This window comes from Podarcis tiliguerta (genome assembly GCF_965153285.1).
Source record: "Podarcis tiliguerta genome assembly, chromosome: 11".
In the NCBI taxonomy this organism is placed as follows: domain Eukaryota; kingdom Metazoa; phylum Chordata; class Lepidosauria; order Squamata; family Lacertidae; genus Podarcis; species Podarcis tiliguerta.
Window position 1 is genome coordinate 35955077 of NC_139544.1, and position 25166 is coordinate 35980242.

At 38.3% G+C, this 25166-nt stretch overlaps 1 protein-coding gene across 3 annotated transcripts in view; it reads right to left on the reverse strand.

Moving 5' to 3' along the window:
• AP3B1 (adaptor related protein complex 3 subunit beta 1) overlaps positions 1 to 25166 on the reverse strand; it is a 138078-nt gene that overhangs the window by 47619 nt on the left and 65293 nt on the right. For all 3 annotated transcript variants that reach the window (XM_083403726.1, XM_083403725.1, XM_083403727.1), the window contains 6 exons: positions 16940 to 17116; positions 13308 to 13494; positions 12209 to 12339; positions 10932 to 11061; positions 8804 to 8954; positions 6013 to 6181 (listed from right to left, as the gene is read on the reverse strand). In XM_083403726.1, coding sequence (XP_083259852.1) covers positions 6013 to 6181; positions 8804 to 8954; positions 10932 to 11061; positions 12209 to 12339; positions 13308 to 13494; positions 16940 to 17116 — 945 coding nt within the window. The remainder of the gene's footprint in view (positions 1 to 6012; positions 6182 to 8803; positions 8955 to 10931; positions 11062 to 12208; positions 12340 to 13307; positions 13495 to 16939; positions 17117 to 25166) is intronic.

Genomic DNA, 25166 nt, shown 5'->3' on the forward strand with positions numbered 1-25166 from the left:
AACCCCTGATAAGCTTCTCCACAGCATCTTAATCCTTCCATCACCCTTCCAGTGGAGGACTGGAGCTGTAAGAACTTCACCAGGAAGTGATCAGACCATGACAATGGGGTGAGATCTACTCCCCCTATCTCCATACCATCTCTTCCTCCACCTTGAGCAACAATTAAATGGAGGGTATGCTGTGCCCTGTGTGTCAGATCAGTGACAACTTGGGAGATACCTCCATGGTCATCATTAAGGCCATGAAGTCCTGAGGCAGAACACTAGAGGCAGCCTCAGCATAGATACTGAAATAATCCAGAACTATTGTTAAGGTTTCCTCTGACACCACACCTAATATCACCTCTGCCAGCTTGGTGAGAGAAGCTGCTGGGCAGTAAGGTGGATGGTACAGAAGCAGTAACCACAATTTACTTCCTTCACAGTCAGTTCCAAGTTTCCTGGCACTGGATATGGAAGTGCGATGGAACACAGCAACTCTCCCCTCATCCCTGCAGCCTATGATGATGCCAGGGCTATCTTAAGTATATGTGGCGTCAGGGTGCAAAGATCTGCCCATTCCCAGGCGCGCAGGAAGGTGGAGCCAGCCGGCCACCTCAGTGTCTCGTTGGCTTGGTCGCCCCCAAACTCACGGCGCAGAGCCGCCCGCAGCAGAAGAGCCCACTGCAGTGCTCCGACCAAAAAGCGGGCTCATCCCCGGACTCTCGGCCTGGCACCCCTGAGAGCCTGGCACCCGGGTGCCCCGCACCCCTAGTGCCTATGGGTAAGATGGCCCTGTATGATGCTATACCAAACATCTAGGTGAACACAGTGGGATCAGATCAGCTCCTCCCAGCAAATCTACCTGGTCTCTCTAATACAAAATGGCATACTCATCAAATCAGATATGTCACTGTTTTCCTTTCTACAAATGGCAACTGTGCTTACAATGTTCTGGACTTGCCCATGGTCACAATAAGTTTAAATGTAAGAAAATGAACATGACACACACTCACTCACATTTATGTTTAATATTTACCGATAGTTTAACTGAAACAGCTTTAAAAATTGATTTTTTTGTTCTTTACTTAAAATTACAATCCACACAAAAATAAACTTGCTTCCTCCTTAAAGAAAAGAATGCAATCCAGAGCTGAATGCTAAACAAAGAAGTTAAGCCATATCCCATCAAACATTTCTCCATTTGCAATTCATCTTGATAATAGAGATAGAACCTGGGTAAATGCATATACGACTTGAAGCAGGAGATTTCTCTTGCTCAATGCATAATTCATGTGCTCCGCCTGCAAAGTGTGTAAAATGAGAATTTCACACCGCAGCATGAGCCATGGAACTGCAGAGAAGAGGCAGATGAAATCATATTTTACTGTGTGAATTCTGTTTCTTGCCCTTCCAATATTTATACAAAACCATCATGGACAATCCAAATGCACTGACTGATCACCTACTGTTTCCATTGTGTTAGCAGTTGAAAAGAGATCAGGCAGAAAGATAGACAATTTGTTTTTATATATTTTTTAAATAGTAGATCAGGTTTTTAACAGCTGAGTGACTGTATTATGCTTGTATAAGAGGCCAACAGTAACTGATTTTAAAATCCCACTACATAGGCTCTTATTTACTCACGCATCATACTAAAATCTGTATCTGATTTTTAACAGTATGTGATTATGTATCTGAATACCCCGCTATTTCTGAGCAGGATCACTAGCTGTGTTTTAGTTATGCACAACAACACTTTGAAAGTTGTATTTCTAAGTGCATAATGCACTTGAGATACGGAACTATGCTCATTATTAGGAGACATTTTACCTTTGTTTTGTAAAAAAACAAACCAGAAGCCATGTATTAGACTAACATGTCTTCATCTTAACATTTTTATTATAGGTCCATCTTAACACTGTTTTTATATATCATAAAATGTTTCATAATTTTATGTCACTTCAAAGGACATTTGCATTCATTATTAAATACATCTTAAGTATATTTTATAATATATAAAGTATATAACTAAACAGAAGGGTCCTTTATGGAAAAAGAGATTCCTTTCAAATGGAGAAAATACAGAAATAGTCAAAATTTAAAGCACCAATGTAGTTTGGTGGCTTCAATGTACACAAATTCTCTCACAATCATTAAAATAAAAGTTAATTCTGATTTCCCTTAAGCGAGGACCTTTAGAGTTATATTTATACCAAAGAACTCCAGTCTATTTCACAAACAGAAGTTTACTAACTGACATAGCAGAGGGCCCCGTTTAAACGTTCCATATGCAATTAAGTATTTTAATATGGTAGATTCCCAAGTTACTAAGCTACTACAATCCTTAAACTATTAATTGTCTTGACAGCTATTATGTCAACAGTAGTGTAATCCTATAGTTGTTTACTCACAAGTTCCACTGAGTTTAATGGGACCTGCTTCCAAAAGGGGATGCGTATAACGGTGGTGGGGAACTTGTGGCCTTCCAGATGTTACTGTATCCCAAGTTCCATCAGCCCCAGCAAGCACGGCCAACCACCAGGAATGATGTTGTATTTTGGGACAGAAATTTGGAAGCCCTCATTAATGATACATCTGGGAAGTCACAGGGAGACTAAGAGCCAGGTAGTTACCCTGGATATTTCTGGATGTTGAAACCAATGACTGTTTGTTAGATTTAATGGAAGTTCAGAGCACCGCTATTCGTCTTCAGTTGATCTCAGAATGTAAAGCTGTGGGATCAACATTCTGACTCATGGAAATTTATTCTGAAGTGGCACAACATTGTATCTTGTTCCCAATACTGATTAAAACATAATTGTAGGGGGAAACAGGAAGCAAAAACAGAACAGAGACTGATAGTATATTTTATAACTAGAAAAAAACATTTATTTTTTTTAAAAAACACAGGACATGAAAGGGACTGACGTTCAAAAAATCAAAGAAAGGGAAAGTGAAGCAATTACTCCAGCAATGTTTCTAAACCGTGTTAATCTGGGTATATTTCATCTGCAAGGTTTAGAAAACAGGAATTATGCAGGTAAAGAAAGAACGTAATGATCCATCAAAGAGTGCAAGCCCAAACTGAAAACCTCCTTATTCCAATTTTTCGCCCCATAAGGCGCACCGGCCCATAGGACGCACCTAGTTTTTTGGGGGGGAATAAAGAAAAAAAAAATTATTCCCCCCTCCCCAGGCACGGGGCTGGGGCGGGAAGCTGTCCCCCGAGCTTGCGGGGCTGGCGACGGGGAGGAACAGGCTTCTCCCCACCGCCAGCCTCCAAACCAGGTCGGGGGACAGCGGGATGGCGGCGTTCCGCCTCCCCGCTGTCCCCCGAGCTTGTGGGGCTGGCGGTGGGGCTCTCCAGGCTTCAGCGAAAGCCTGCATTCGCCCCATAGGATGCACACACATTTCCCCTTCATTTTTGGAGGGGAAAAAGTGCGTCCTATAGGGCGAAAAATACGGTATACACTTTTTCTACCTACAAGGAAACCTCACTGATTTCAGTGGAACTTACTCTCTCGTGGGCTTGGAATGTAACTCAGTTACACTCTGCTCTAAAAATCTAAGAAGCTGCACCTTTATAAAATTAGCATTTCCTCAAAGTTATAGCATAACTGTATTGCGATTAGGCATTTAGCCAAAAAGGAAGACTGTTCATCATTATTATACGTTAGTATTTTATTTATTTAACATATTTTAAGTTGTTTAGAGCTTTCTAAGTCATTTCTCTGTAGCAGATTAGCAGCCAGCGCAACTTTCTCAGGATCATATTACCCTCTGGAACTGTAGCACTCTGTAATCTGGCTGCCACATTTTGCATAGGCTGTGGCTTCCAGATCATTCTCAAGGACAGCCCCACACAGAGCATATTACAGTAATCATATCAGGAAGTTAACCAGCATATGGCTCGCAGTGGGCAGAGTATCCCTGTCCAGGAACAGCTGTAGATGCTAAACCAGGAAAAGCTGTTCTTTGCTGTTGCAGCAGTTTGTGCCGCCAGTGATAAGGCCATCTACCCAATTCCACAGCAGGCCTGTTATTTCGAAGGAAGTGCAACTACATCCATAAGAGCTATCTACCCAATTCCTGAACATGGGAATCAGCAATCCACTGGATATTATGGTGTCCATACATTGGTTTACGGAGTGAACAGCCTGGACTGATTCATTTGATAAAGTGAAAGAACTGGGAGTCATCTGCCTGTTGATGACGCCTCACTCCAAATACCCCAATGACCTCTCCAGGTGGTTTCATATAGATGCTAAAGAGCATGGGAGACAAGATGAAACCCTGTGGGTCCCTACAGGGCCAGTGGAGAATTGTTGCCGATCAGGAATAGACAATACCACATCTAAATGACCAACTATTTGACACTATTAAAGGCAGTTTGCCTATTAAATATAATTGTTGATAGATTTAGCTGTTTCTGCTGCTCTCCTCACTGCAATTACTACACAGAAATGTGAGATCAAAACACAAATTTGACACTACTATCAAGTACTGAAGCAAAGCTTTCATGTTGGGAGGCAAAGGTGCCTTTATGCAGTTTGTTCTCACCAACCATGACAACAGGTATCTTGTTTTTAACTGGCCATAAAATACAACCTTCAGTATTTGCGAGTCAGTCACAGTTAAGCTTTTATAAGCATGGTTGCAGTGCTTATCATCTGGCAGCAATTAAGCATACCACAACCTTCCAAACTATGATTTTTGTGGGCCCCTTTATGTACTTTAGATATGCTTCAGCAACACTATTTACACTGCCACCTGTAGTTGTTCTCATATATATATATATATGCATTTGCCAGAGACCCACATATTTTTATTGCCCTTAGTAGTCAGTCATTTCTTGTGTCTGCCACAATCACCCCTCCCCCCAGTTCTCTGGTAGGTGCAGAGGACTCAGCAGAGAGGTAAGCTTTTCACTTCATACCTGGCAGCAAGGCTGATTCTTACTGCTTCCAAGTGTTTAAAAAGGTGAACGAATAAATAACCCTTCCCTTTTGAAAATGCTGAAGGAACTGTGTTTCAAAGGGGAAAGTGTCTCAGTTGGGCAAGCTGTCACCAAGAAGTGTTTCCCAGTCACCAGTGGCAACTTAGGACTAAATTTATTGGATCTTGTGTCAAAACATGTCTACAAGGGTGTGAAAATGAGACTTCTATTAATTGGGCATAAGAAATCTACAATCTGTGTGACTATCATCATCATCATCACCAAGAATTCCGACCATACAAACCCTAGGCTATTTAACTCACTGCCATAAATGTCTCAATATAATTTATTTCATAAAATTTATATACCACTTGATTGTAAGGAGAAAAAAAATCAAATGGAGGCCTTCATTCTCTCTACGTAGTCCAGCCACTCTACTACTGCCAAAAACTACAAGGACTGCTGCACAAGTTTGCAAATTACGTCCAAATCATGTTGGTGAAAGTAAGAGTACACACAGTGATTAAGCGTTTATACTTAAAAGAGGCTAATATTACAATATATGCCACTGTGGAACTATCCACTATTCATTTTTACTAGGTTATATCCTTTACTTTCAATGTGGCTACCAAACATAAACCTCTGAGAATGATGGGAATCTAAACCCTGGACTGTAAATTTTCAGATAAAAGTTTATACAGATATGTAAGCTCAACAAAACATCACTGACTGAATATTATAATCAGAACTTTTATCACTTTGCATTTGTTCATCTCCAGTGAAAAAGGCTTCTATAATTTCTTGTGCTTTACAACATATATTTTATATAACGGAAACTGAGACATACTCCATTAGTGTATTGTGCAGTGGTTAATCATCACCTATAAAAAGTCTCCTTCTAGAATTGCAAAGTAACAGCATATTAATTTTCATTAACTTGCAATAAATGTTTTCGCAAAGGACCTCCAATCAAAAACAAAGAATACAAATCTACACATTTCCTGATACGTCCTGTTTCTACACGTCATAAAGGCAATCAAAATGCACCTTCAATAACTCTACTTATGAACACTTATATAACATTAAAGATATACCTTGGGAGGAAGTGAAGTATGCACTTTTTTTCGAGTCTCCAAACTACTTTCAGAGTCAGATTCTGAGCTGGAGTCTGAAGAACTTTCCTCAGCCGAACTAGATTCTGAATTTGAAGAAGCTAGAGCTGTCTGAGATTCCACTTTATTCTCTTCTGTGCCATCCAAGTCACTAAATATAATATACATGCATAAGAAACTCAAGAGAAAGTTATGAAATCTATAAAATGAGCCAATGTTGTATTATTATCAATAGCATTATTATTAACCTATTTACAGCTCTTTCAAAAGGCGGTGTAGTGTTGACTGTATATCAAATTAGTGAACAGGTATGAGCCTCTGGATAGGGACGTGGGTAGCGCTGTGGTCTAAACCACTGAGCCTAGGGCTTTGCTGATCAGAAGGTTGGCGGTTCGAATCCCCACGATGGGGTGAGCTTCCCGTTGCTTGGTCCCTGCTCCTGCCAACCTAGCAGTTTGAAAGCACGTCAAAGTGCAAGTAGATAAATAGGTTCCGCTCTGGAGGGAAGGTAAACGGTGTTTCCGTGCTCTGCTCTAATTTGCCAGAAGTGGCTTAGTCATGCTGGCCACATGACCTGAGCTGTCTGCGGACAAATGCCGGCTACCTCGGCCAATAAAGCAGGATGAGCACTGCAACCCCAGAGTCGTCCACGACTGGACTTAACAGTCAGGGGTCCCTTTACCTTTACAAGCCTCTGGGTGTTACACAAAGCCTCCTGGCTCCTCCTTTTGTAAGAATGAGCAAAGAAACCAGAAGTCTATTGGGGAGTACTATGGGCTTGAATGCTCCAATTTGTATATACCAGTTTCCTTTGCCATATTCTGGAGCACAATAGCCATACCTAGTAGAGATGGTTTAAAGTTGGTTTTCAGCTCTGGCTTGGAGACAAGCTATGTTAACAGTAACTATAATTTGTCTAATTCATCATAATTCATCTAATTCATCAACCATAATTTGTCTAATACATCACCACAAGCCATGATGTGGAACAGAGAATCAGTGCTCACAAGGAGACAAGGAGCACCACATTCCTGGTGGCTAAACCATGATTTGTTCATGATGCTTGAACCAGGGCCTATAAGCATGTGCCATGGGCTATGCAGACAGTTGCTTTTTGCAACCCACTAAACCTTTTACAGGTCCCATGCACCTAAATCAATCTTTCCCAACCTGGGCTCCTCGGATATTGTTGCACTACAACTTCCACCATCCCTAGCCAGCAAGTCCAGTGGATGATGTAGTCCAACAACATCTGGGGACCCAAGATTGGGAATGGCTAAACTAAATTACATGGCATGATTTCAGAAGCATGATACATGAACCAATCTTTAAAACTGAGCAAAAATTTCTGTACTAAATGTCATTATAACAATGACATTTGATTATTAAGGAAGGGGAGGATTTAGCCATAAATCTGAATACATTTGCTAATATATTTGTTAAAGTAAGCATTGGCATTATGCTATTATTTCTAGGAACCATGTTTAAATGGGGAAAGAAACAGCCCCACAGCAGAGTATTAATACAAACTTAGCAATGTGAGAAATATGCAAATCCATTCTCATTTTCCAACTTGCTTTGCTTTAACTGGAAATGCAACCATCCATCTACAATTCTTCTTCATGTTATATCTCTATTTACCTCTTTAGTTCCTGAGACTTAAATGGCAGCATTCATTCCAGAAATAATTCAATGTAAACCCAATATTCCTTTAGTAAAAGAAAACTATTTTCAATACATACAAATTTCTAATTTGAAGGTATGATTTTTCAGGGCAAACTTATTTCATTACTCAGTTTTGATAGGTAATCATTGTTTACCTTACTGCTTAAGAGTTTCAGATGTTAATCTAATGAAAAAAATTTACTAGTAACTAGCTTTTTAACTTTGCAATGATGAAAAGCCTGTATTAATTTAACCTACAGATTTCATTTGTTCTGAACAGGAAAAACAATATAAATCACTTTTAAAATCATTAAATCCTGACTTAAATTAATAAAGTCATAATTAGGGCATTATGCTGTGTTTGTTATGGAAGTGGCAGGGCGAGCTGCTTTAATTACTGTCTGTAATAAAAGGAGCAGAGTGCGTACTGCGCCCCAATCAGCGCTGTCAGCCACGACTGAGCTGAGCTGCAAACTCATCAAGTGAGCTGGCAGCAGGCTACAGAGTAAAAGGGCGATCATGTCTGCAGAGGCCACTTGCTGACAGAAGTGGAAGAAACAGATTCAGACAATCCAAGGTATTAGCCCCAATTACTTAAAATTTTAATGATATTTTAATACATGTTAACTCTGTTAGTAATAGGCAATCTTAAAAAGCCCTCACACTTAAGCAGCTTCTGACCGTCTCCCTTCACGGCCCTTGCCTCCAATATCTGGATCATAATCCTTTTAATATAACATTATTTAGGGAAAAATCAATTGCCTTAGTTGCATAATGGCAAGATATAGAAGGATTTAATTTTAGCCCTCAGCAAAATCGCTGTATAAGGTAATTAAGTGTTTCATAAAGTGGCATGATAACTGTTCAGCCTCCCAAGGTTATGTTAATACACTCAGATCACCACCTAAATATTCAACAAAAGTTACATTAAAAAAAACCCAAGCTGCTAAATTTACATATAACATATATAATGGAAAAGATGAAAATGGATAGCATCTTTCCAAAGATAATATCATTATGAAAAACATTAATGTGTTCTTTCCACAGACACTGTAGCATCAACATTCCAATTTGCTACCTGTCATAACAAAAAAAAACCCCTACATACCTCTTTAAAACTGCAGTCCCTTTTTTTGAGACACCACTTTTGGCTTTTGGTTTCCTGTTACCATCATCTTCAGTAGAGGAGCTCTCACTACTTTGCTCACTGCTGTCTTCTTCCCCTTCCTTTTTTTCTTGTTCACTATCAGATCCACTCTCTAAAATGCAAAACGAAAAGCCTTTCATTTGTAAGCAATTCAAGTAAATAACTTAATAAAGCTATTTAAGTTACTTGGTGTTTAAGCACCCTGGCACAATCCACGTACTTAAAACTGTGAAGGCTGGCTGCTATAAAATGTTGCTTTTATAATTCTACAACGATTTATTCAAAAAATGCAAGCACTCAATAATCTGGTTTGTGGCTATCATACCCCAAGGGGGTGGAGAAGAGGAAGGAAATTAGACATGACCTCCCATGTCCTCTACCTTCATTCCTCTGTTCTAATGTAGCATCATCTTCAACATTTAAGTATTTAATCTATTCTTGAACACACATCTAGTGATGACAATTTAATCAGGAATTTAAACAAGTTATTCGTTTTCTAATCGGCTGGAAAGTGTTTCTAATATCTAACTTAAAGGTACACTTTCCCAGTTTCAGTCCATTGATTCTAGTTATAAGCCTTAATAATCCCTAACGTTTTTTCTCTTGTGCCCTCAGTGTTCAGGAGAGTATGTCAACTCGATTCAAAAACATGTAATTTCTATGTCTATATGTACATGTACCTATATTATTTATACCTGTACTTGAGCAATTTCTTAGATTCAAATGATAGATGCGATGGCTTGGATGGCCAACATGGCCAAGATGAAGAGTCATGTAAAGGCTTGCATAGCATTACAGATTTTAAAATTCTTTCACCACATATTTTATATATGGTCTTCAATTTTGGATTCTTGCAAAGATTTAGAAAAAAAGCCTGCTGAATATATTAGTAAAGGTAAAGGTACCCCTGCCCGTACGGGCCAGTCTTGACAGACTCTAGGGTTGTGCGCCCATCTCACTCAAGAGGCCGGGGGCCAGCACTGTCCGGAGAGACTTCCAGGTCACGTGGCCAGCGTGACATCACTGCTCTGGCGAGCCAGAGCCGCACACGGAACACCGTTTACCTTCCCGCTAGTAAGCGGTCCCTATTTATCTACTTGCCCCTGGGGGTGCTTTCTGCTAGGTTGGCAGGCGCTGGGACCGAGCAACGGAAGCGCACCCCGCTGTGGGGATTCGAACCACCGACCTTTCAATCGGCAAGCCCTAGGCGCTGAGGCATTTACCCACAGCGCCACCTGCGAATATATTATTTTTATATAATTCACTTTAAGAAAGTAATATCTGATGCCAACATGATTTACTGATCACCTAGTACAAAGGGGACTCAATAAGAATTAATGAAAGTAGAAAAGTAGCAAACTCTCCCATATCGCAGACAGATAACCATATCCACCCATACACAGAAATGAAATCCTAAAATCATATCTTAATATTCCTACTGACTTGTAAATATATGTTAACTTCCCATTTTTACTGAAGCTCAATATGACACACACTTCTGGCATATTTCTATTTAGCATACCCTCCAACAGGTCACACGTATGGAGTGAATGAAGCCCCTACTACATTAATAGCCTTTTCCTGTGGCTGATGCCAGATTGCTGAATTTCCTCTCAGCTAGCTCCCTACTTGTAATATTTCCACCAGCAGGCTAAGACCTTCCTCTTTAGAAGACAAGGTGCATTCAGACAACTTTGACAACTGGGCTGCTACCAGGGCAATCAACATTTTAATGTGGTTTTAAAATGTTATTTGTTGTATTTAAACTATTGTTTTTAACTAGTTTATTTTTATTACTTTGTACTTTAAAATAAAAATTTTCTGAGTATTTTAAAGGAGTCAATGCACCAAGATACAGGAATAGGTATGAGCATGATGTGAATCTACACACATGGGAGTAAGTCTCTGAAGTCCATTTTATTTTCGTCTGAATAAACAAGTTTAGCTTTGTACTCAACAATTTTTCTTACTCAAAAGATAAAATCATTCACATGCAACACAAATTAATGGGTTTAAATACTGGGACATACTGGGAACACAGTCTGTATTTCATAGTTCTGAACTGTAATCTTTCTTTATCCACACATACCACTGTCACTGCTGCTAGAAGAATCATCACTTTCCTCCTCATCTTCCTCCTCTTCTGATTCAGAGTAGAATCTTTCATCAGTGTGTTTCTTTTTCTTTTCCTTCCCTAATATTGAAGTCCATTCTTTTGCCTATTCATGTTTTTTTTAAAAGAAGAACACATAGTTAAAAAGTTGTGATAAATTCTATTTACAACCACGAACACTCTCTTTTCTGCCAGTCACACAGGAGTGCATGCACACACACAGAAGCAAGATATAATCTAATATATAAATAAGGGGAATTGTACTGAGCACTCCTAAACAAACATTTATACCAAAAAGTTAGAATAATCAATGCAGCTTACAACAAAAAATATTAAAAACACAATACAATTTTATCTCATCAACACAAGTTATTTGTGTCAACTGTAAACACATCTATCTTTACTTTGCAAAAAATAAAGAAAAATGACTGAAATGTTTATTTATTATTTACTCTTTCCTATTATATTTTATTCTCTTTTACTCTATTATACACATTTGGTTGATGTGCTTTATGTCCTTCATTTTTTGTTTTCTTGGTGCTGGTCTCTGACGGCAACAATAAAGATTTGATTTGAAAAATTAATGAATATTCTGATCAATAATTATGTTTAATAATAGAAGGAATACTTCAACATGTGCCCTGGCTTTGCTTCTGCTCCGATAGCAGAACATTTTTATCCTGGTAAGGAGGAAGGAAACCAACTTTGTTATGCCAACCAAACAAAAATAAAAATAAGAAAACCTGCTAAAAGGTTATCTACCTAGACTCAATCCACTAAGCTGCACAACTTCTCTTCAATAATCAAGATGTGGGCAGCCATCTCTAAGCAATAGCCCCAATTCAACTACCTATTTTAGACCAATTGTGAGCATTTGGGTGGTGTTGAAAGGCGAATATGCATTAGCAGTTATCTAAGAACAGGTATTAAATCGCTTGATGTTTGCAAATCCTAGTAAACCACATGATATTCAGATTAAACTTGGAAGGCTGAATTAATTACTGGAAGTACTCATATACCAGCAAGCAAAGCTGGAAACAGAGGGACGGAAAGAAAATATATACAAAGAAGATACAGCAGAGGAATACGAAGGGTTTCAAAGTAGCCAACAGCAGCTGAAAGGACATTTTACAATAAGTTTATTGAAACCCAATTGGAAGTCTTGATAAGTAAAGTAACCCCCCTGTTCCTAAACACACTTGCATAATTCCAAGCTCCCAAAACAACAATATTATTTTGAAAAGTCAACATACCGGCTCAATTACTTCTACATTTCGCACTGAAGGGTCAGGTGCAACCTCTGGCCAATTAGACAACTCCATATAGCCATTGGCTTTCATGTTCAGAGTATGAGACAAAGTACCAAGCTGGAAGTGCTCCCTATCTGTTGGGGGTGGGGGAGGGAAAGAGGTGAAAAATATACTGACATGAGCTCTATATCACAAAGAGCAATCTTAATCAGGACTAAAGGTAATTGGCGTTACATTACCTCAAATGTCATGGAATAAATATAAACTAGGAAGCTCTTCATAGGTCAAAAAACTGATTCCAGTCCATAGATTACAATAATCTCACCCATAATGGTCAATAAAAAAGCTAATCAGTCAGTGTGTTTAGAGGTGTTGCTCTGAAATGTAGCTTCTCTAAAAATTACTTTACTGTGAATATTAAGAATGACAGCACAGTTAAATAATCCATATACATGTCTTGGCACAAACACATCCAGAATTTTAATAGTTTTTTCTTTGCAAGGAGTGCTGCTTTCAGAGTTTAAAGCAGGATTAAAATACCAAAGTATGATTTTTTTAAGAAAACAGATAATGTACATAATAAAATTACTAACCGGGGCCACAGGATTATTTTAAATAGAACAGGGAGCAATGGAGGGTGTAACTCACAGCAGTTTAGTCTATAAAATGGCTTAGGAGCCAAAAATACCAGTAATCCTAATATACCAAACACAAACCTAATCTGGAAGTAACTTTAGTTTGATGCTTCTCAATAATAATAAAAAAGCCACTCTAGAAGTTCAAAGTTTTGTGAATGGCCAAAGACCTTTCTATACGGACTATGATTAGTACAAACATAGCAGTTTTTATTATTCAGAAAAGGTAAAATATAGACATTACAAATTAAGTTTTTAAATTATTTTGGATTACCAGATATCATTAAATGTCAGAGTAAGAAAGAATTTAGAGTTGACCACTTTCCCTTAAAAAATTGTGAAACTAAAATCATGTTGCTCATTTACAAATTGTAAGCAGACTATTTAGCAAAACTTGTTTTGGTGACTTAAGAATACAGATCTGCAGATCTGCAAATAAGATTTGGTAGAAAATTTGACTGACAAACCTTTAAAAGGAGACTCGAGCACTGGGGCAGGCTTCTGCGCCAGAAATATTTTTTTGGCATATTTGCTTAAAGCTCCACTCTTCTCATTTGGAACAATGAGCTGCCTAATAAATCTTGTACGGTCTCTGATGTCGTAGCTTTGATCATACTTGCCGAGATTTAATATGTACTGGGTAAGCAATTTTGTCTGTGAAAAACAGGGCAAGAAGAGAATACAAGTTATTTATGATTATTGATAACTCTGGATAAACATATTTAAAGAGGTAATAAAAATGAATGGTTATGTCAAACAAATGTTGTTCCATAGGGAATATGCATTTCTAAAGCAGTAAATGGAATTTTGAAGCCAACGCACATGTCCTCTTCTGTATTGGGGAGGTGAATGCTGAGTACTGAGAAGCAGCCATGTGCTAGATTATTAAACTGCTGAAGTGGAAAGAAAGGCATCATTAAAAAAATAATCATATATGGCAAACCCGCTGAAGGGCCTACGTGAGAATAATGAATGTGGAAATACAACTAAAAACATGGCACTCAAAACTTAATCGGAAAAATATGCAGGACATCAAAACATCAGAGGGTATTAGGAGGCTGGCAAACTGCTTCTGCTGAGGTGTGTTTTATGAAGAGATACTGTCCCTGGCATAAGCAGTGTCTGCACTCTGACTGCACTCAGTTACTTTACTCTGAATTATGACCCATTAAAGCAGACACATGAATCACTGAACTGGATTACTGCAAATTATTTGCAGTGCATTTAGCTGTTACTTTTTCATAAAAGCAAGCTGCTGATGCCCTCTAAAAACCAGGATAAAAGACTTCTTCCCTTTCCCCCCTCACAGCTTAAAGCTTCTGGTAATATTGGTCATTTATTTATATACGTAAAAGCCGGTTATATTATCACAGCTTTTTATAGCATAACCAGACTCTCTAATTTGATGTGTAGGAATATTAATTATTAAAATTACCCAATGCATGTTAACCTTAATAACTGCGTAAGAGAAAATTGGAAACATTATACAAATAGTCCACGGAATACATTTTGTATAAATGTATACAAAAATGCAATAGATACAAAGATCAAAACACTGTATCACTTAAAAGTAAAATATGCATATGTTATAATTCTTCAGTTGAAGAAAAACTGCAAATCTTATTTGAGTTTATAAAAAGACACATCCTTCAAATTCACAGAATTAAACTCTGATATATAAGCATGCTTTTCTCAGCAAGATTTATATTGAAAAAGCACAATCTCTTTGAAGGAATTTTCTCATGATGCAGAATTGAATATTTTGTTGCTCTATAATTATGCCTGAAGAATGTTAAGTAGTATAAACTGTAAAATGGAAAATTATCTTTCTTTGAAGATTTCCAATAGTCCTTAGTTCAATATATACTGTTTCATTAGAAATGCAATTCAGTGTTGTTTTGAATGATTTATTTTGACTACAAAACTGCATTAAGTGAAAACAGTGGCATATGATTGTGGCTGCTACTGATTATGGAATATTAAGGCAAGTTGGAAATTTCAGGGGCTTCCAGCACTGAGAAACCAACAGAAAATTGCTGAAACAGCAGATCAAACCCATCAATTCTGTTCTGATTCTTAGTGCTACTGATGCCAGACACTGTCAGGACCAGTTTCTGCCTACTTCTCTCTGACTAAAGAAGGGCGTAGAAAAGTTACTAAAGAAGGGAAATGATCAGCTGGAAACAGAAGGAAGAAATTTGGAACAAATGTAGTGTTTGTTATGCTGATCAAAACATGGAAACACTCAAAATTTGGCAAGGCAGCCCTTTTCTTAAATGGCCTCACAGGTGATGGTTAGATTTCAAAATGTCAACTGAAACTCAGTTACATTCGGATATGACCCATTAAGTTTGTGAAAAGGAAATCTGACAGACTTATTATTGCTGAAACACCACTGCCCAATCAAAAAAGCCAAACATGAATTTCTAAGTCCTGTAAAAATCTTTCTATACAGAATACTGACTACAGTATTATGTTGGATGGTAGAGGACATTTAGCCTCATGCACCTTTCTTCCTAGAAGACACTAATGAACTCATGGATTTTGGAGATATAATAATGCAGGAAATAATGCAGATAAAAATCATACAATGTTGATCAGACATAATTCAGTAAGTTTTTGACAGTTTGAAGCAAATCACTTAAACACTGTTTATCTGTTAACTCCCAAACATAAGGAACAGATAAAAAAAGAGTGGCCTAAAATCAGTTCTCAAAACCGGTAATTGCTTGCCCTCCACCAACTACAATTGCTTCCCTGCTTGAAGATAAGGTGGATTTTGAGGAGCAGAAGGAACAAGGCTATCTGGCTGGCCATTTGCCCTTGTTCTTGAAGGTGCTGGATAAACCCAAAATGATCAAGGGACTGCATCATTCCTCTATGATTAAAGATTAAAGAGTTTGGGTTATTTAGTTTAATTTAGATTAGAAAAAAAGCTAAATGGGGGGACATTCTGGAGATGAATGAAATTATGGATGCAGTATGGAAAGCAGATAGATGCATTTTTTCACACTCATATCATACTAGAACTGGGATGATCCGATAAATCTGATAAATACCTAAGGGCACTTGGGAAAGAACCAATGAAGGTAAATAATGACTGAAAATGGGGGGGAAGGGGAGAGAGATTAATTTTGCTTTCAACAAATTTCACTTTAGGGGTTACATATGAACCAGGAATCCTGCTTTATAGGCAATATTTAACTAACCCACGGTTTGAAATTGACTTATCTATTTTATAAACCACAATCCTATTTGTATATGACTGTAAGCGGAGATTCTGAACTTTTCTGCTGCCATTGAGACTTTATGGCTACTACGCATGATAACATTACTACATCCAGTGTCAGAAGGAGTATATGTCTCTGAAAACCAGTTGCTGGGAAGCACAAGTGAGGAGAGCGCTTATGTCCTGTTCGTTGGTTTCCGACAAGCATCTGGTTGGCCACTGTAAAAACAGGATGCTGGACTAGATGGGACCTTTGGTGTCATCTAGCAGAGCTCTTCTCATTGATTCTCAAATCTTATTTCAACTGAAGATTTATAGTATTTGAATGGCAGAGGCATGTAATTTTAAAATGTTATGGAGTTCTGTTTGATTAGTTTGTACTGAAGGATAGAATCCAAAGTTGCACCTGATCTTGGGCAAATTGTCACTCCCCCTGCAGTTGCCTGCACCAGAGCCCATACAAGAGACTGCTGTGGAGAGGAGGGTGTGGTCTTCTGCTCAGTCAATATTGGAATAAATCCAATATCTATGGGTTTTGCATTATGTCCAAGTTGTATGAAACTGTATTTCTTTGGATTAAGGTGCATCTTTTCACTCTCAAACAGGTTGTACACTAAATGTACACAGGGTTCCTAGGTTGTAATTCTTTTGGAAATATCTTTGGCCTTTTAGACATGTTTTAGGATTCATCTTTTCAATCATTTTATTATATGACTAACCTTGGGTATGCTGATGAATTTCTGAACCAAGGAAAGGGAGAAGGTTATTAAAAGGATATGAATACTGTAACTCTAAAGCTTGACGCCTCTTTAGTTAATATTAGTAAATATGTCTAAACAGACTTGTGTTTTAGTTTTCTCTCATTCTTACCTGCTTTGAGTTGGTTAAATATAATTTTGCTCCAAGATTTAAAATTTGCAGCTTCACAAGGTCATCTTCATCAGTGAAGCTCTTGGCCAGTTTTCTTAAAACATCAGGGGCTATTTTTGGAACTCGTTCACAGTATTCTCCAGTAAGCCAAAGAATGCTGGCCCTAGCCACGGGAACCTTAAAATAAAAAATGAGTAAACACACAATAATTTATGCATTTGTGAAATACATTTCCTCAATGGTATGCACGTTGGAAAAATTAAGATACTTGAAATAAAATCATCACAGTCAAACTAATGGTAAATTAGTATCAAATGCATACTTAGACCTAGTATACGGCACAGAAACAAGAAGTTAATAACAAATACTCAGTTTTAAGAAGCCTTCACTTCACAAGAGAGATCCTAGCCCAGGAGCGGGTAAGCCTTCAGGCTTGCAGAATACTTGGTTATTTTACCAGACTCCTGACAGCCACAAACTGGATTGGGTGCAAAGGAAGGTGAGGGGCAGAAAGCCAGGCACAACATGGTGGTTCAGAGGGAACAGCCATTTTTTACCTACTGTAGGTTTGGGGGGGCGCGCTGCATGTACAAGTACAGATTTACAAAAGAATGACTAGAGATCAAGGTTTTTAACAGTATAATTGTGTTACTGGGAGCAGAAGTCTTTTTGCTGTTGCCATTGTTAAGCAACTGGGAATTGGAAACCACTGCCACTCTGCCATGAGGCTTCTCAGTAGATTCTTGTCTAGTTCCTGCCCTAGTTCATCAGAAACTGTTGGATGAAAGACTCAATGGGTGAGTCTGGTAACCTCCAATAATATGACAATTATGAATGGCACATGCATTTAGATTTGTTTGCTGGTTACATATAAACCCACAAAAAATGAGTTATGCATACCTTTATGTACCACGAGAAAAATAATTTACACATACATTTCATAACTGACATGTGAATACTTTGTACTCTGGTATCCAAATCCATATGCAAAACATATTGTAACTGGGCACCCAGCATTAAAAAAAAAAAAATCTTCATGCTACTAACAAGATTCTAAATATTGGGAAATGTTAACATGCTCGCTTTACAATGTAACTTTTTTGTGTTTGATATGTTCCAACATCTGCTCTTCACAAGCCTCCTAAATAGTCCTATACCAATCATATTACTCTTTTATCAAACTTTGGCTCTGTTGCCAACTCAGCTGCCAATGCTAACAAAAAGAGCTAAAGAGTAGAACAGTACAGTGGTACCTCGGGTTAAGTACTTAATTCGTTCCGGAGGTCCGTTCTGAACCTGAAACTGTTCTTAACCTGAAGCACCACTTTAGCTAATGGGGCCTCCCACTGCCACCGCACAATTTCTGTTCTCATCCTGAAGCAAAGTTCTTAACCCGAGGTACTATTTCTGGGTTATCGGAGTCTATAACCTGAAGCATATGTAACCCGAGGTACCACTGTACAGTGGTACCTCTGGTTACAAACTTAATTCATTCCAGAGGCCCGTTCGTATCCTGAAACCGTTCTTAACATGAGGCGTGCTTTCGCTAATGGGGCCTCCCATTGCATGCCTGCCTCTAGCGCACGACTTCCACTTGCTTCCAGGAGCACCTACTTCTGGGTTAGCAAAGCTCATTACCCGAAGCGTTTGCAAGAAGGACGGTACATAACAAGAGGCATTACTGTAATAAACAATGATGCTTCATTTATCATGTTCGTATTACTCCTCAACAGGAGGGCAGCATTACTTTAGTTTAACCAGTTGAACATTGTTGCCATCCAGAAATGTTGAACTCCAACTCCCATCAGCCCCTTCTAGAGTGGCCAATGCTTGGACTATAATTCCCATCATCCATAACAATACCGGGAGGGCAACAGGTTTCCTTCCAACTAGGATCACAAGATGGTGATTAAATTGCTATTACTGGACAAGCTAACTAGGATGGTTCGTACTATGAGGCAAAGTTGTCATGCCATTGATGGAATATTTTAGAAACTGCAACTGCTTTTTTACGCTACTTCGCCATACCTTTGCGATACTCACTTTAATTCTTCTCAGTAAATGATTAAGGCTTCATCATGTATATTTTACATATCTGTGTGCATGTTCTGAATCACCACAAATACAAGATCTATGGGCATCATATATTTAAGCACTAGTCTGGTTGCCACAGTCCAAAAGAGATCATATGAAGCTGAGTGAGCAGGCTGACAGGAGAGGGATGGAGCGCTCTGTCCACTTTGTGCATGCAGCAAAGAAAAGCAACAGGCTACTGCATCCCTCCTCGGCAAGCTGGCTAGTATTTTTTTTAAGGGTGGAGCAAAGCTAGTACCTTTTATGATCTTGTTTCCAAAACTGGCCTACGAATTTTTGTGGGATGGATAGATGTCAATTCACCCTCAAAATTATGTTCCAAGTAGCATGTATTTCAAGAATGTGAGCATATTTTAATATGGCTCCTCCTAGCTCACTTTTTCTCAAATTCAAATTCAAAAACAGATGGCATGTTCAAGTTAACAACAACAACAACAACAAAATGCTATCTACTACATTCCTAATCTACCTAACTATTTATTTGATTGATAAGGTAACTACTACTAAATTATTTGTCATCTATCAGAGAAAGTGAGGATGCAAGTAAGAGAAAGTTAGTATACAAATGTTAGAATATACTGATAATGCAAATATGACTGGCTTATCCATGATATAGAGAGATACAAAACTAGAAGTAATATGCACACAAATATTCTTTTATTGACATCTTACATCCATGCAATCGTCTGTGAAATAGTAACCTGCATTTTAAAACACATGTAAGTTTAAAATGAAGCATTCCAATGCTCAAGAGCTGCAGCGTAGTAGGATCTAACTGGATTGGTCCCTTGAATTTAAATTACCTATATATCAAGAAATAACTAACTAAAAAGGTCTCCTTTCCAGTCTTCCACATCTCATCTTTCCCTTGCCCCAAGGGCAACACTATTTGGAGATATTGATTTACATGAATCTTTGAATCTTGGTTGTTGTAGGACAGTTAATATATTCCTGTGCATGACTCAAAACACATAAAGGTCCAGTAGCTCGCCCACTATTTTAGTTCATTGGATCTATTTTAACTTACATTAATATCTTGAGTTATTCTCAAGTAAAAAACCTCAGTATTTTTAAAAAAGAAAAGAAGAAGAAGAAAAAAGGCTTGATTAACTCTTGGTCACCTGACTAAACATAAATGCCCATTTCACTATTTGTCTGTTTACTTCTAGTGGAAAGGTTTTCATGATTTATGTATTCTTTTGCCCCGGGAACATGATGAACAAATGTATATTCTCAAGTGACCTTAAGTGTCATACAGAATGTGCTCTCTAAAGTTTGTGGGACCTAAGTCATCTAGGATGATAATCTTCAACTGGTGAAACTGGGACCCAAGCTAGGTTACAATAAGAGCACTACTACCATTCAAATTTAAAGCAAATAATTAAGAAATGGGTCCCCAAATGCATGTTTGGGTTATAACTGAGTCTGATCTATGAGGCTTTAATGAAAAATAGAGCTGTGAATTATTGTCTAAGGTTCCAGGAAAATAGCCCTGAATGCTGATATATCCTGCAACCCACCACCTCTGGTCCATTTATGCCAAGATATAAGCCAGTTTGCTTCTGCACTGGTGCATTCTGCATCAACCACAACCTTTAAACAGTCTTCAAGGTCAGCCTCAACTTGAGGCTCCAGAAGAGTGAGGAATACCATTACCAGAGAAACCACTGGGATCTGTTTTGTGCTGTATATAGCTATGAAAGGGAAAGGCCATTTAAAGTCCATTAACTACTCAAAGAGCACCATAAACATTTTTTTTTAAAAAAAGAAGGCATCCTATATATTCTCTGGCACTATATCAGGACCTGTTGTTTTCTCCAGGACAGTGCATGTCATATTGCATTTGCTGAACTGAACAACAGGAACCAGAAATATTGTATACGTAGATCATCAGCTTCTTATAGCAAAATTCAAGCTTAATCTGAAGAAAGTAGGAAAAACCATTGGGACAGTAAGATCATGACCACTGGTCCCATCACCTCCTGGCAAATAGGGGAAGAAATGGAGACAGTGAGACATTTTACTTTCTTGGGCTCCATGATCACTGCAGATGGTGACAGCAGTCACGAAATTAAAAGATGCCTGCTACTTGGGAGAAAAGCAATGACAAACCTAGACAGCATCTTAAAAAGCAGAGACATCAACTTGCCATCAAGGGTCCGTATAGTTAAAGCTACGGTTTTCCCAGTAGTGATGTATGGAAGTGAGAGCTGGACCATAAAGAAGGCTGATCGCCGAAGAATTGATGCTTTTGAATTATGGTGCTGGAGAAGACTCTTGAGAGTCCCATAGACTGCAAGAAGATCAAATGCATCCATTCTTAAGGAAATCAGCCCTGGGTGCTCACTGGAAGGACAGATCCTGAAGCTGAGGCTCCAATACTTTGGCCACCTCATGAGAAGAGAAGACTCCCTGGAAAAGACCCTGATGTTGGGAAAGATGGAGGGCACAAGGAGAAGGGGACGACAGAGGATGAGATGGTTGGACATTGTTCTCGAAGCTACTAGCATGAGTTTGACCAAACTGCAGGAAGCAGTGGAAGACAGGAGTGCCTGGCATGCTCTGGTCCATGTGGTCATGAAGAGTCAGACATGACTAAACGACTAAACAACAACAACAAAGATTAGAAATCAGGCCTTTAAGTTTCATTGGCCAGTCCTGTGAAACACCCGGCAAACAGAGATTCAGAAGGCACCTTCGGTGTCAACACCTGCTGAAAATTTTTTGGGTCCTCCATGTCAATGCAGGCAATTAAGAGTACATCCCCCTACAATGGATTATTAATGTTTGTTTTTAATTTATTTTTGTTTTCAACTTGCTTTTAACTTTTTACGACTTGCTTTTAACTTTAGTGTATGATTTTATATTTTTATATTGTTGTAAACTGCTGTGATAGATTTTTTTTAATGCAGCAGTATATAAAGAAAGAATAATTTTAAAAATTGTATGAATGGCAACAAGCAAGACTTCTTTAGAGATATTGTCACTAGAAAACATTCTGAGCTATACATCTCATTAGGACTACCTTTCACCCTCCCAGCTAGGAAGGAGGGCTAATGAGTTTAACATGCTCTAGAAAAAGGAAACAGCTCCCCTGGTAAAATCTGACAGAGAACATCCTCTTGAAGGTAAGGGATGAACTACTTGAACAGTTACTAGCATAATTATCCTGTCCAATAAAGCCTAATAAGCACCAGCCTTTGTTTCATTTCTCTAAGGATGTCCCAAGATGATTCAGAAAACCAGATACCAATTGATTATTTCCACAGGTTCACTAATCTTGACTTACTTTGTGCTCTCAAAGTGTCTTTTGTCATGGAGTTCCCTACTTGACCAGTAATAACCTGAGCTTCTTGTTCTAGAAAGGAACCACCTCTTTACTTCACATAATGTACTTGGTTACTATACGCATGACATCCCATTACAATACAGACAAATACCCTATGGTATTTCATTCTATACTTCATACAGCTGCACAGATGAAAATGTCCATAACTAAAGACCCTAATGCATTCTACTTAAACTAGATCCCAACAAAGCATTATGGAAAAACTGAATTATTAGTCTAATTCAGAATATAAAGTACAATTCTATGACAACAGCATTTTAATTTTGAAACCTCCAGTGACAAAGTGAAAAGATGCACTGAACATCTATTATGCAAGAAAAGTTTTAAATGCTTGAGTACATTTGCTGAATGAAATGTGGTTAAGACTGATGTCATTAGTATACGGTGGGAAAGGGGTTATTTCTAACGTTCCAAAGGTTACGCTGCATTAAGACCTTACTCCCAAACTATTATTTTAAATTGGACTAAAGAATAGTAATTGAGTGGTACATTAAATTTTCAAGTATAGGAGAAGTTCAAGCTGCCTGCAGAACTGACAGATACTTCTAAATAAGAATATATGGGTAACTTCAGTTTTCAGTTATGATAAATTATCTAAAGAAATCTCTATTATCCACTTGTGTTTAAATGTTACAGTAGTACCAGATGTTACACATGGTCACAGTTTATACTAAAGACAGAAGTCTCTAGTCAAGGGAAGGAACATAATAAGAACCCCTGACAGATATGACCAAATATCCATCTGTTCTCACAAGTGCACATACTCCTTAGTTAGGGCTGCAGAAGGTTTCAGAGATATGTTCTTCACAGGCTTTAACTGTATATGAGACTGTGCAGAAATCATTAAGAACATAAAGCTTCATATATTCATTTATACAAATATACAGTGGTGCCCCGCAAGACGAATGCCTCGCAAGACGGAAAACCCGCTAGACGAAAGGGTTTTCCGTTTTTCAATGCGCTTCGCAGGACAAATTTCCCTATGGGCTTGCTTCGCAAGACGAAAATGTCTTGCGATTCTTGAGATTTTTTTCCGCTCCCCACCCCCTTTTTCTAAGCCGCTAAGCCGCTAATAGCCTTTTAGCAGCTAATCCGCTAATCCCTTAAGCCTTTAATAGCCGCTAAACCGCTAATAGCGCTAATCCGCTAATAGGGTTGCTTCGCAAGACGAAAAAACCGCTAGACGAAGAGACTCGCGGAACGAATTAATTTCGTCTTGCGAGGCACCACTGTATTTACATGAATATCTCCTAATGTAGCAAGAAAATGGTGCTTTATGAAAGAGTTTTTTCATTTGTCCGAGGCTACACAGTCACTATGTAAACATTAAGGGATGGATCTGGACTGAGGCTACAATCCTATCCGCACCTACCTGGGAGTAAGACCCACTGAATTTAATGGGGCTGACTATAGACTTATTAGATTAGCTGAAGTTACACTCCCTAAGAATTTTGCACAACAAAGGCTATCTGTAAAATCTATGGCCGTGTAGATCATTATAATAGAAGATATATACAGAACTGATAAACATATCTGACTATTTTGATAATGTCGGTATCATGTAACATTTTCAGATTTCATTGTGCTCAATCCCTTTAACATGTAAATGTTTGCATATAATCTTGGAATCCTTCTGTCATCACATTTTATATAAAGGTGATTAACCTGTGGCCCAGCAGATGTTGTTGGACTCAAGACTCCAATTAGCTCCAGCCAGCATGGCCAATGGTCAGAAATACAGGAGCTGTAGTTCAGTGATACTTGTGTGGTCAAATGTTAGTCAACCCTCATTAAGAAGTTCACAAGCAGATAAGAAGATATGTCAAGGCCTTCATTGTCTTTTCCAGTGTTGAATAAGTGGGAACCTTGAACTTATAAGAACACAGGAAATAATGGATTCATTATATAGCTCTGCATTGCATTATCCTCAAAGGCCAAACAGGATTGTAAATTGCATTGCCTGATATTTTATTCCACATAGCATGAGCAAGTGGTTAAGTGCACTTTTCAAACCTTTATGTCAGAAAGCAGCTTTTGCTACCATTTGAACCCATTAACTTGTCTGCAAAAACAAACAAAAACAACGAGGCCTGGGTTTTTTAGAGCAGTTACAAGACAGACATCTAGAAAGATTTTATAAATCATTCTGTAAGCAGTTCCATTTGAAAGCTGTGGTGCTTCAAAAGCTCATCTTATTTATGATACACACCTCTGGATAACACACAATATAATTTTGATTTTTCAAGTCTAAAGTTTATCACATAAAACATCCAATATACTTCATGTTTTAGCTGAGAGATGGTAGCGACCCCACAGGATCTCAGGTAAAAAACTGGAATTAACTTAATACCCTCAGGTATACATTTTTCCTACTATAAACAGAGTCTAAGTTTTTAATGTTCAAGTCTTAAACAACTGAATCATCCTACCTGGTAATCTTGCTTTGGTTTGATAAAACTGGAAGATTTCCTGGGTTAAATTTAATGTGATTCTTCCACACAATAGTGTAGTTTACACTAAGGTTACCAGACGTCCCCGTTTCCTGGGTACAGTCCCCGGATTTACAAATCAGTCCCCATACAAAATCAATTGAAGTTGAAAAGTGTCCCTGGATTCATTGAAAAAAACCTGGTAACCTTAGTTTACACCCAGCAGATTGTAAACCCTACAACTACCACCCAGAATGTGGCTACTATGACTTAACCAAACAGATCTGAACTATGGTGACGCTATTATGGCATAAGAAACTGGCTTAAATTTACACACACACACACACACACTTTT